Here is a 12,290-nt window from a genome sequence, read left to right on the forward strand (position 1 = left end):
CTGTCTAAATACAACACATGCACAAATATGTACTCACACACCTATACAACCCTTTAAAATATTTGAGTGTCACTGAAGAGGAGCACGCGTGTGTGTTCGTGTGTGTGTGTGTGTATTTTCTAGAGGGTTGATGTCCTGTGTGGAATTGGGATTAAGAAGGTGGCTTGTGGCACACAGTTTTCTGTGGCTTTAACCAAAGATGGACATGTTTACACTTTTGGGCAAGGTACATACTCATGTGTCCATACCTGTGTACACACTCATCTGTGCATATTTGTGTGTATATGTTCATGTGTATAGTTTTCTCTGGAGACAGTCATTTATATGTACATTTACGGCAATTAGCAAATGCTCTTATCCAGAGCGACTTACAAAAGTGTTTTGTGATTTCCTCATAGAATATATCCTAGTACAGTACAGTAGGTTAAAATCCAACATACCAATGAACTAGAATACTGTAGAATGCGGGGATCAATGCTGATACCTAGAAGTACAAAATACATAAGGTCTATCTTAAACAATAAGTGCATCAAAAGTCTTATTCCAGTAAACACCCACACTTCTGTGGCTGACCAGTAAGCAAACTGTTGAAAAATTAAGTGTTTTCTTTAACTGTATTATAGATCGCCTGATTGGTCTGCCTGAAGGGCGGGCACGCAATCACAACCGGCCACAGCAGGTGCCCGCCCTGGGGGGCGTGATCATTGTGGATGTAGCAGTAGGGTCTGAGCACACACTCTCGCTCTCGTCCGCCGGAGACGTCTATGCTTGGGGCAGCAATTCAGAGGGCCAGGTGAGGACTGAGGACTGCAGCTGAATGTGTTTGACGTGGTTAATGTGGTCTTTGATTGGTGGGTGTGGGTGTTTTGTAGCTGGGCCTGGGTCACACCAACCACGTCAGAGAGCCAACGCTCATTAATGCTCTTCAAGGGAAGGGTATCGAGCAGATCTCTGCAGGACGCTGTCACAGTGCAGCATGGACTGCACCGCCTGTCCCGCCCAGAGCACCAGGTACACACGCATATATACACGCTCACACACACACACACACACACACACACACTCACACAATCACACAATCACATAGACACACAGGCATAGAAGTATTACTAGGACAGAAGTGTTTCCTTGTTCTCACTGCAGTATTTTTACACTCTCTGTGAGCCAGAGATGGAGTCTTAGACATGAGTTCTTTGGTAGGCCTTTGGTAAAAATGCCAATTATATACATTCAAAATCAACAACTGAAAGTGTGTAACAAGTAAAGGGGTCTGAATAATTTCTGAATGCACTACACACAGCTGTGTATCATGTGCATGCTGGTGTATGTTAGTTATCTGGGCTAACGGAAGCATATACAGACTAGTGCTGGTCCCATCGAACCATGAGGTCCTCCACAGTAGAGTACAAACTAAAATGTTTGGAGAAGTTGCAAATGCAACATAATATTCACAGCTACTGAGGTAGGACTGGATCCAATTTAGAACAGAGCTGGAGAGACCAACTGAGTTTCACACCCAGTGAGGCAGTAGCCAATGAACTTGTCTCATCAGCAGTGGTGCTAAGAGCCAGTATGGAGAAGTTACCTCATGGATTCACGGAGACCATTCCTTTTAGCAATTACAACTGAGAGGATCCTAACTGAATAGAAACCACATTTTCATGATGTTTGCCTAGAGAAGGAATTTTAAAAATCAGTCTAGTTACTGAGAATAGAGAGGGGAAGATTACTTTTGTTGTGTGCGCGTGTGTCCAGGGTCGTCTGTGCCGTTGCAGTTGGGTTTGCCAGTGTCTGTCCCTCCTCAGTACAGTGCGCTGCGGGACACCAGCATGGAGGTGCTCAGGGCACGACTCAGGCTACTTTACCACTTCTCAGACCTAATGTACTCCTCATGGAGACTGCTCAACCTCAGCCCCAGCCACCAGGTACGTACACACACACACTCTCTCTCTCGTCTGTACAGTCATTCCAGCAGTCAGGAAGAGGCCTTGGTTTGCTTCGGGTTCCCTGTTCACATGCAGTGGGTGTAAAATTCTGACTGTGTTATCCGTTTATGATTATGCTCCAATCTGTGTTTCAGAACTGCACATCTCACTATAATCTGGGGACGTGGGGTATAGTTCAGGGGCAGTTGCGCCCCCTACTGGCCCCGCGTGTTTATACACTCCCAATGGTGCGCTCCATTGGCAAAACCATGGTGCAGGGAAAGAACTACGGCCCTCAGATCACCGTGAAGAGAATCTCCACTCGGTCAGTAACTTAACCTGATCACAACCGCTCACAGGAATAAATAGTCCTTTCAAGGTTGTGAAGAGGCTATCCTTTGGAAACTTCAGTGGTGGTGTTCTTGTCTTTATCCTTCTCCTTCCCCCCCCAGAGGGAGGAAGTGTAAGCCCATTTTCGTGCAGATTGCTCGGCAGGTGGTGAAGCTGAACGCGTCGGACCTGAGGCTGCCCTCACGTGCCTGGAAGGTCAAGCTTGTGGGGGAGGGGGCTGACGATGCAGGGGGCGTGTTTGATGACACCATCACTGAAATGTGTCAGGTACACAATAATGCCATTCTCAAAGAGGATGTGCTATTGCAAAAACAAAGGTCTGATGGAGAATATGTAAGCTTGAGTTTTATGTGTGCGTGCAGGAGCTTGAAACTGGAGTGGTGGACCTGCTCATTCCATCCCCCAATGCCACAGCAGAGGTGGGGTACAACAGGGACCGGTACGCCAACACCCCCCACCAGCTCCACACAATATTTGTTTTTTTTAACCTTTACAGCTAGTCCACATTATTTGTGTGTGCCTCCAGGTTCCTGCTGAACCCCTCTGCATGCTTGGAGGAGCACTTGCTTCAGTTTAAGTTCCTTGGCATCCTGATGGGAGTCGCCATCCGCACCAAGAAGCCCCTGGACCTGCACCTGGCGCCGGTGGTGTGGAAGCAGCTGTGTTGTGTCCCACTTACTCTGGAGGACCTGGAGGAGGTGGACCTGCTCTATGTCCAGACACTCAACAGCATACTGCACCTGGAGGACAGTGGCATCACCGAACAGAACTTCCATGAGGTAGCTATACCGAACACCCACCACCCATCCCCCCCACCCACTGGACTGGTCCACACACCGCACAACTGGTCCACATACACAACAAATGCATGAATTCATCCCAACAATCGCTCAGTCTGCCTCAACGTTGACAGCCCAGCCCTACTTTAATGTAGGAGTTGCATGTGTGAACCATGTGGATGGTAGTTTTAGTCCCTTGATTTGATGGTGCAGTGACTGCATGGGTTCTTTTGTAGATGATTCCTTTGGACTCCTTTGTGGGCCAGAGTGCTGATGGGAAAATGGTCCCAATTATTCCAGGAGGGAACAGTATCCCACTGACCTTCTCCAACAGGAAGGAGTACGTGGAAAGAGCCATTGAGTACCGTTTGCACGAAATAGATCGGCAGGTTGGTGTAAGCACACACGTGTGAAAATGTGTATGTGAGCTTGGGTGTGAGGTTGATAATGTGTGAGTTGTATCACGGTACGTGCAAACACTTATAATCTGTCTGAAAACTGTTTGCATACATGCATGTGCCATCTCTGTCTGTCTGTGTGTGTGTGTGCGTGGCAGGTGGCAGCAGTGCGGGAGGGCATGTCGTGGATCGTGCCCGTCCCTCTGCTCTCTCTGCTGACGGCGCGGCACCTGGAACAGATGGTGTGCGGGCTGCCTGAGATTAGCGTGGACGTGCTGAAGAAGGTGGTGAGGTACCGAGAGGTGGAGGAGCAGCAGCAGCTGGTGCAGTGGTTCTGGCAGACGCTGGAGGAGTTCTCCAATGAGGAGCGCATGCTTTTTATGCGCTTTGTGTCCGGTCGCTCACGACTCCCTGCCAACACTGCTGACATCTCACAGCGCTTCCAGATTATGAAGGTGGACCGGGTAAGACCCAGTTGTGTGTGCATGTATATATTTTTTGTACATGTGCATGTGTATGCATGTGTAACAGATATTACTCATGCCTCACTCTTTGCTCTGCAGCCATACGACAGTCTTCCCACCTCTCAGACCTGTTTCTTCCAGCTCCGCCTCCCTCCATACTCCAGCCAATCGCTGATGGCAGAGCGACTGCGCTACGCTATCAACAACTGCCGTTCTATCGACATGGACAACTACATGTTGTCTCGCAATGTGGACAACGCAGAGGGCTCAGACACCGACTACTAATGTCCTCCATGCATGAAGATACACACACGGTGAACACCGTATGGGCCCTGTTGAAGACGGACACACATGGGCAACATCATATGGGCCCTGTTGACGACTTGGTGGAGGCTTGACAGTTTTTAAACATTTGATGTTCAGACATGTAAACAACTTGGTGGTTTTTGTTTTCACCTCTTTTCTTAGAAGTTAAAGCAATCCAGAGGCTTAGGTGGGCCAGAGAATAAACTAGAATGTATTACATTTTCTCTACTTCTGTCTTTCTCACTCTTGTATTCTTTCTTTAACCTCTTCTGTTTCTTTCTTGGCCCCACCCCCCTTTTCAGGGTTTTCTGCATGAACATGTTTAATTTGGGGAGGGAAAAAAAATGTATAAAATGATCTACTGAAAAAAGGAAACAATATTGTACATTGTGTATATGCTTCATTAGAAAAGTGTTTTACTTAAGTATCCATATTTATTTTTGTTTTAATTTTTGAATTGCCTACACCCAGTTTCATAACAGACAAATAAATCCTTCAGTATCAAGATTGTCTCCTCTTATAATTTCTGAAGTAAGGATTTGACTGTGTGACTGATTTGACTAGGATGTCATTTCTAAGAACCAGCATGACGTAGCAGTTGGGAACGAACGCTAGGCTGTGCATTCTGGGCATACCATCACACCCCCAGGGTTAATACAGACAGTCATATAGTCCACATTCAGAGTTCCTGCTACCATACAGTAGGTCTTAACACATTTTAATGCAAGAATGTTAATACTATAGTATTATAAAGTTCAGACAATATTCACTTGCATGCATAACCTTAAACAGTGAGAAATGCACCAGCTAGTACTGTTTTCTGCAATCGTACATATGTCAAATATAAAATAACACCAGTTTCATGTCTCTCACTGACATTACCACATATTGGCCCATTAAAGATTTTGTTTCTTGTTTTCACTTCAGTGGTCAAGTAGAAATAAATAATTTTTAGAATCATACGTTTGTGAAAGAATTTAAGGTAATTTTACAGCCTTATTGTATACTAAATCTTTTGTAATTTTCAGTATAAAATTTAATATTTCTGCTAGTTTAAGAAAAGTACAAATAGTTTTTAAAGACAGACTGTAGAAAAAAAAAACAGATTTTGGAACATAAGGGCAAAGGTGAAACTCTAAACTCAACTGAGAATTTAGGCTGGTGTTAGAATGAGCACTTTGAGGAACTCAAACCTCAGAAACATGCCCCCTTTCCAGGAGGTAGGACCAGAAGCTACCGAGGGGACAGATTCTGTGTCCCTGGCTGAAGTCACAGAGGTAGTGACTCAGTGGCAAGGAACAAGGTGATAGTTACACACTTCTACAATATCTCATGGAAATCAGTAACAGGGCCTCTAGCAAACTGGGTGATGGTCCCCATTTTTAAGAAAAGGGACCAGAGAATGTGTGCACACTATAGAGGGAACACACTTCCATGCCAAGGTGCTTGAAAAGAGACATCATCCAACTGCTGAATCTTAGAAGAGCTTGTCCATCATTCCACAGCCAGGACAGAATCTGCTTTGTTCCTCCTGAATCTCTGTCATGGAAGTAGACATGTTTTTGTGGGTCTGGAGAAGGCTGTGTCCACAGACGTGTTCTGTGGGTCTGGAGAAGGCTGTGTCCCCAGACGTGTTCTGTGGGAGGTGTCCTGGGAGTTTGGGCCCACTAATGCAGGCTAATTAATCCTTGTATTCAGAGCACTGCCTTCTGCAGAAGGCACCTCATACACATACAGGTTTCTTCATTGACATCAGGGATTTCAGCATTTGAGTGGTTTGCAGCTTAGTGTGAAGCGGCTGGCACCTCCAAGTGTTGGTTATCTCCTGGAAAAGGAAGCAAGTCCTGCTCCCCCAGGTAGGGGGTGAGAACCTCCCCCAGGTGGAGGACGTTATCTTGGGGCTTTGATCAGTAGTGATAGGAAGAGGAATCATGAGCTCGACCTTAAGTTAGCTGGAGCAGCAGCAGTTGGGTCAAGAGGGAGCTGGGCGATAAAGCAAGGAAAAGTCGATCTACATCCCCACTCCCATGGACTACTACAATTTACCATGACAAAATGAGTTTCCTTGCGCACCGTGACAGAGTGAGTAGGTCCAAACTGAGAAGAGGCCTCAGGGTAGACCCAGAACCCCCTGGAGGAACAACAACTCCTGGCTGTCTTTGGGATCTCCCAGGAGTAGCTGGGGTAAGTGGTGGAGGACAGACACACCTGTGATTTACCAATCGCCACTTTGAGCTCAAAATGGACTAAAAGGAGATGAGATTGGTAAATAAATAAATTATAAAGTATTGTGTATTGTCAGATTTCTGGTGAAATGTGTGACGCGATTTCCATTATAAATTTGGAATGTTTTTCACTTTATCAAAGCATGTATAAACATGTTGAAATAACAGGAAGTAGAAATGAACATTTTTTTGGAACCAAGTACCTTTGTGCAATATGCGGTGCACAGCGGTCCGTTGGGTAGCTCAGGTGTGGGAACGACCAGAAACCGCCTCAGAGCTGGGTTAGCACCTGTGCTAACATCAGCAAAGATGCTCTTTGCCCGGATATGGTACTTCAGACTTGTTGCTCTTCGGTGGAAAGATTCATCATCACTGCACTATGTAATCACAACTTTAGTTTACCTGCATCTCCAAAGGGAACCTTTTAAAAAACGAAACTTCTTGTTCAGAGTACGGAAGGACGCCCTCAATCACCGTAGAATCCATGTTCGCGCCCTTCTGTAATAATTCACTCGGGATTTACGGGGGGTGGTTGGGGACAATCTTGGTAATAAGAATAATTCGTTGAGGCTTAGATATGACTTGTTTGAGCTACAAAAATTGGATGTTTGTAGCATTAAATTACCCAATTAACAGTTAAAAGCAACTCCGGTTACTTATGTTTTTTTTTAAAAAAACGGGGAATTTGTCAAGTATTCAGGCCTCGTCAATTTTTGCTCACTTTCTTTTAATTTAATTTTAATTCGTAATTCTAAATTGAAATTGTATTTAGAAATGTTTTAAATTTTTTTTTTTTAATGGAAGGCTCTCATTTACATAATATTCATACTTAGCAGAAGGTCCTTTGGTAGAAATTACACCTTTGAGTCTTCTTAGTTAAGTCTCCACAAGCTTTGCACACCTGGATTTGGGCAATTTATTCCATTCTTCCTGGCAAATTCTCTCAAGCTCCATCAAACTAGATAAGAAGCACCGTGAACTACCTTCTTCAGGTGTCTCTGCAGATGTTCTGTGCGATTTAAGTCTGGGCTTCAGCTGGGCCACTCCAGGACTGGCGGAGCCTTGTCCCAACACCACTCCAGTGAGTGTCTGCTAAATGTTATTCCTCAGGGCCTCAGAGACCTTAAATGCTGTTCAGCAGACTCCCATTGTGCCCTCCGTGAGACTCTTCCGTAAAGAGTTGATTGATTGGGGTGCTGCCGGGATGGTCATGGGTGTGGTGGGGTCGTCCCTTTCTGCTGAGCTCGTCAGTGGGACCTTCAGGGTGGAGTTCACCCCTCCCTGAAGCCCTTCTTGCTCAGTTACTGTCCTGCCAGCTCCAAGAGTCGTCCTGATGATTGCAGACTTCTTCCATTTCAGTTATGGTCAAGCATTAGATTTTTTTGAAAAAAGAAAAATATTTATTTAAATTTGCGTTTCTTTTGAAATGTTTGTCTCGCTTGTGCTTTTTGCAGTTAAGCAAAAGCTGGGTAATAAATTCACACACGTTCCAGCTGGTTTAGTGTGCTAAACTGCAGCAGTATAGCAATAGATAGTCAATGGAAAGGTTTAAAACTAGTTACTGAACTGAAAGTGTTAAAACTGATTACTGAACTCTGCAATAAGTTTTTCTGTAGTTATCCAGGTCCTTAGAATATGTGACATTATTTGTTCCAGCAGCTCACATTAAATTAAAATTGCTCCATCCATGACTAATGAAGAGGAAAAACATTAAAATCAACCACTGACTTTACTGAAGTGATGGCATGAGCATGTACATATAGATATATTTTCTTCTAAAACTAGGTTAATAAGGAATTATACACCCAACAACCAAGGACAACTTGGAGTAATATCTTAAAGTAAGTGTGACATGAGAGATACGGCAGACCTGCCTAGAATGCCAACTTCATTCAGAGGTTCTGACAGTGAAAGCAAGAGGCTTCAATAAACAATCAAGCTAAACTCTCTCACACTTGTGGTCATTTGCAAACAAGTTTCACCTGTTCTGTTGTATTAAATTACCAAAATACATTATAATGGACTGCAACATCTTACCTGATCTGATCAGTGTCTTCTGGAAAGGTTAAAGTAAAAAACAACAGTGTAAAAGAACAAACATTTAAATCAATATGGGAAAGACATAATCAAATCCTTAGATTTGAAAAGGGAATAATGGTTTCAGAAATGTGGTATGTGATGGAAGGAAAGTGAAGAACAAGAGTCTGTCTCAGGATGACGAAACGAACACCAAGAGTGACTCAGGATGATTCTCAAAGAGGACATAAATGGCAGTTGTTTCTGATCCATCTTAACTGAAGGCAGAAAGACACGAGAGCATGAATGAATTAAAAAAAAACACATCTACTGATCAGCAGGCCTGGAGGACAGACTGGAACATTCATACTAGCTGCTCTACACATGGTCACAAGATCTGCACACGCACATGCGCACACGTGCACGCGCACAAAATGAAGTGTAGAGACATAAAAAGAAACAAAAGACCAAAACAAAAAGATTCAGAAAGGACAAAAGAAAAACCTCACTGCTCATCCAGACGACCCAGATCTCAGGGCTTCTAGCTAACAGCGTCCGGTTTAATGGCCAAGAATCTCGCCACATGAGCGTCCCCTTCTGTCTTTGGAAAGATAGTCCAGCTGTGTGGTTGAAGTGTTATCTAGGTCTGTGATTGGCCAGCAGGAAGTCTTTGTCTTTGCAGGTGAGACAAAGCCTGAGGTTCCTAAGAGAGCCGCCCGCACGTGAGAATGCCCAGCCGGCCATCACACACACAATGATGTAGGTGGGGATGAGACTGCCCTCATACTGTGGATTCACAAACGTCTGAAACACACAAACAATAAAAAACTCATCATATCATTTAACATAAGATGAAAGAGCCTAATTTTGTATTGTTTATTATTTAACAATGGTAGCTGTGACTATGCAGTTACAGCAGTCACAGGGCAGCATCAGCAGGTATCAGGTATAGTTATAAAGGAGTATGTGTGTGTGCGCGAATGTGAGAGAGTGAGTGAGAGTGGTGTGCATGTGTGTGTTAAGCTTACCAGGCATGATACGAGCAGGTGACTAAGGACCACTGCACTAAGCACCCACCACCTCCGACGCTCACATGCGTCAAAGAACACCACCCCCCAGAACATGTGCAAGAGGATTATGGCCAGTGTCATGAAAGCTAGAGAAATAAACACATAAATCAACAAACTGTTTAAACCCCGACGACTGGACGACTAAACACCTATCCATGTATAAATGCACTCTGCCTTTACCTGAGGAGATAAAGTAGTGTTGAGAGTCACCATGGATACCGACAGTGCCAGGGCCTACGGAGTCGGAGAGGATGTTGACTACTGAAAACGCCCCACTCATGAACCCAAAGCCCAAGCCAGAGACTGAATAAAACACAGATTATGATAGTCATCATAAAACTGCATGATTTAATAATCAAAGCGTGCGTTAATAGGAATATACTTGTCATATAATACCATAAGCTAGCTGGCATATAGTGATGGGCATGGTATCTTCTTGGCTGAGAGCCAACAGGCCATCATTAGCCTTCCTGTGAAACAGAGCAAGTCACTGTAGTAAAAAACAAACACTCCTTCACACAGAGCATGAATTGCTTGAAGATGCATACTATAATAATAACGGGCCAATTATGCATATACATCACTTAACGCACATACAGTCGCATGAACTGCAGTTGCTGTGTATCCGTTTTCGCTTACTTCAATAGTCTGTAGTAGGCAAACCGGAAAGCCTCCTGAAGCAGCACGGACAGCACCACCCCGAATATGAGGAGACCTTTCTGCTGCGCGGCGCTATCCCTGTTGCTCATCTGTACCGTAATGAACCACACCAGCGCCGACACAAGCAGAGATACCAGCCAGAAAAACGCCCTGCACACACAACATCGTCAAACGACAAATCCAGCACAGTGTGTAGACATCACAGAAAATCCTGGATAATTGAGTTTTATGAGGACTTAGACTGAATAAGATCTACTCTTCTTTAGTATATACTGTGGTCACACAGCCAGAAGAAGGGAGCTGACAGGACATCTGTGAGGAAGTGCTGTGAGGAAAAAAGGTTAAACGGAAAACTGTCCAGGAGCCACAGGAAAGAGGTCGCGTTCATTTGACTTATTCCGTAGTGTTAACTTACAAACAGCTTGTAATATGCGAGATGTTTTAAGACGTGAAACGTCTTGGGGGGTTATTTATGACAAAATCTAAAAATAAGTGCTAGGGTTTTGGCAGCTAACTCCGAATAACTTTTGAATGTCATGTGATGAACTCCTGAGCCGGAGCTCAGTGCGGCTAGCTGGCTAAACTAACCCACAAACGAAGGTCAAACGTTAAGCCTTCTGACTAAGGGATGCTTAAGGATTAAAGTACAACAAAGAAAGCAAACTAACGAATTTTGTAACTTAGAGTTTCAACACCCTGGAGGTGGACAGGATAGCTACTTATGGTACGTACAAAACAACCACGACGTTACTGGCAGCTAGTAGGCTAACTTACCTAGCTAGTAAACACGGCCCTAGCAGCTGTGCTCTTACCCCGCGATGAGGAAGATGAGGCCCTAGCAGCTGTGCTCTTACCCCGCGATGAGGAAGATGACTCGGAGTGGATCCCGGGCGACGGTGAGCACGAACAGAGCCGCAGCGGGACCAAACGCTACAAACGTACAGCCGAGGAACACACACACGGTCATGGTGGACGCGGGCTAGCACGGCTGCGTCTGTCTCCTCAGATAACGGCTCGGGAAGGACAGCGGCTATCTAACGAATTTTGTAACTTAGAGTTTCAACACCCTGGAGGTGGACAGGATAGCTACTTATGGTACGTACAAAACAACCACGACGTTACTGGCAGCTAGTAGGCTAACTTACCTAGCTAGTAAACACGGCCCTAGCAGCTGTGCTCTTACCCCGCGATGAGGAAGATGAGGCCCTAGCAGCTGTGCTCTTACCCCGCGATGAGGAAGATGAGGCCCTAGCAGCTGTGCTCTTACCCCGCGATGAGGAAGATGAGGCCCTAGCAGCTGTGCTCTTACCCCGCGATGAGGAAGATAACTCGGAGTGGATCCCGGGCGACGGTGAGCACGAACAGAGCCGCAGCGGGACCAAACGCTACAAACGTACAGCCGAGGAACACACACACGGTCATGGTGGACGCGGGCTAGCACGGCTGCGTCTGTCTCCTCAGATAACGGCTCGGGAAGGACAGCGGCTATCTATCACAGTCCATGGGTTTGTGGATTAATAGACTACATGGATGAGCAGAGACCGAGTCGCAACAGAAGAATTTCCTCGAAACAGGCTGAACAGATGTAATCCTACCCCTGCAATTTTAGAGCGTCTGTCTTACTTCCGGTTCCTTGTCACGTGAACAAGCGTTAAAGGTACTTTACAGGTGCGCGAGATGGACAAGGACCTGAGCGTAGAGGCGCAACAGCAGGAGCATTAACACCATTGTGCTGACCTACAGTGGTACAGTTATCATTATTAACGCGGTATTGTTGAAATTTGACGAAAATGTTCTAAAAGTACTGTTGCATTATTATTATTATTATCATGATAATAATAATAATAATAATGATAATAATAATAATAATAATCATCATCATCATCATCATCATCACTGTTATTGTTGCATAAATGAAAAGAAATTAAATGAACTTGTAAGGTATTTCCTAGTGTGGCTGTAAGGATGCATTATCCATCGCACATCAAGCGAAGCAATCAAGTCGAGCCTGCTTGTGCATGCTGCTTCGTAGTTCTTGGTATATATATGCATATTAATGTAGGATGCTCTGAATATACTGATAGTGCTGAAGTGGG

General features: G+C 44.9%; 2 protein-coding genes across 7 annotated transcripts in view; one reads left to right on the forward strand and one right to left on the reverse strand.

Moving 5' to 3' along the window:
- Positions 1-5,753, forward strand: part of herc1 (HECT and RLD domain containing E3 ubiquitin protein ligase family member 1) — a 40,531-nt gene extending 34,778 nt beyond the window's left edge. For all 5 annotated transcript variants that reach the window (XM_035525798.1, XM_035525777.1, XM_035525781.1 and 2 more), the window contains exons 67-77: positions 124-226; positions 624-793; positions 873-1,011; positions 1,756-1,925; positions 2,081-2,250; positions 2,378-2,543; positions 2,639-2,715; positions 2,803-3,055; positions 3,292-3,444; positions 3,612-3,917; positions 4,017-5,753. In XM_035525798.1, coding sequence (XP_035381691.1) covers positions 124-226; positions 624-793; positions 873-1,011; positions 1,756-1,925; positions 2,081-2,250; positions 2,378-2,543; positions 2,639-2,715; positions 2,803-3,055; positions 3,292-3,444; positions 3,612-3,917; positions 4,017-4,202 — 1,893 coding nt within the window. In that variant the 3' untranslated portion in view covers positions 4,203-5,753. The remainder of the gene's footprint in view (positions 1-123; positions 227-623; positions 794-872; positions 1,012-1,755; positions 1,926-2,080; positions 2,251-2,377; positions 2,544-2,638; positions 2,716-2,802; positions 3,056-3,291; positions 3,445-3,611; positions 3,918-4,016) is intronic.
- A 2,405-nt stretch (positions 5,754-8,158) lies between these two features.
- Positions 8,159-12,010, reverse strand: aph1b (APH1B gamma secretase subunit). 2 transcript variants are annotated; one of them, XM_035525801.1, is made up of 7 exons: positions 11,684-12,010; positions 11,049-11,228; positions 10,174-10,344; positions 9,931-10,004; positions 9,715-9,837; positions 9,493-9,620; positions 8,159-9,268 (listed from the first exon to the last, which is right to left on the reverse strand). In XM_035525801.1, the coding sequence occupies exons 2-7, from the start codon at positions 11,159-11,161 to the stop codon at positions 9,101-9,103; spliced, it is 777 nt and encodes a 258-aa protein (XP_035381694.1). In that variant the 5' UTR covers positions 11,162-11,228; positions 11,684-12,010; the 3' UTR covers positions 8,159-9,100. The 2 variants fall into 2 exon arrangements, with proteins under 2 accessions (XP_035381694.1, XP_035381695.1); XM_035525802.1 differs by lacking the exon at positions 11,049-11,228 and having other exon boundaries at positions 11,504-12,010.
- Positions 12,011-12,290: the final 280 nt, after the last annotated feature.

This window comes from Electrophorus electricus, chromosome 1, assembly GCF_013358815.1.
Source record: "Electrophorus electricus isolate fEleEle1 chromosome 1, fEleEle1.pri, whole genome shotgun sequence".
NCBI classification, from domain to species: Eukaryota; Metazoa; Chordata; class Actinopteri; order Gymnotiformes; family Gymnotidae; genus Electrophorus; species Electrophorus electricus.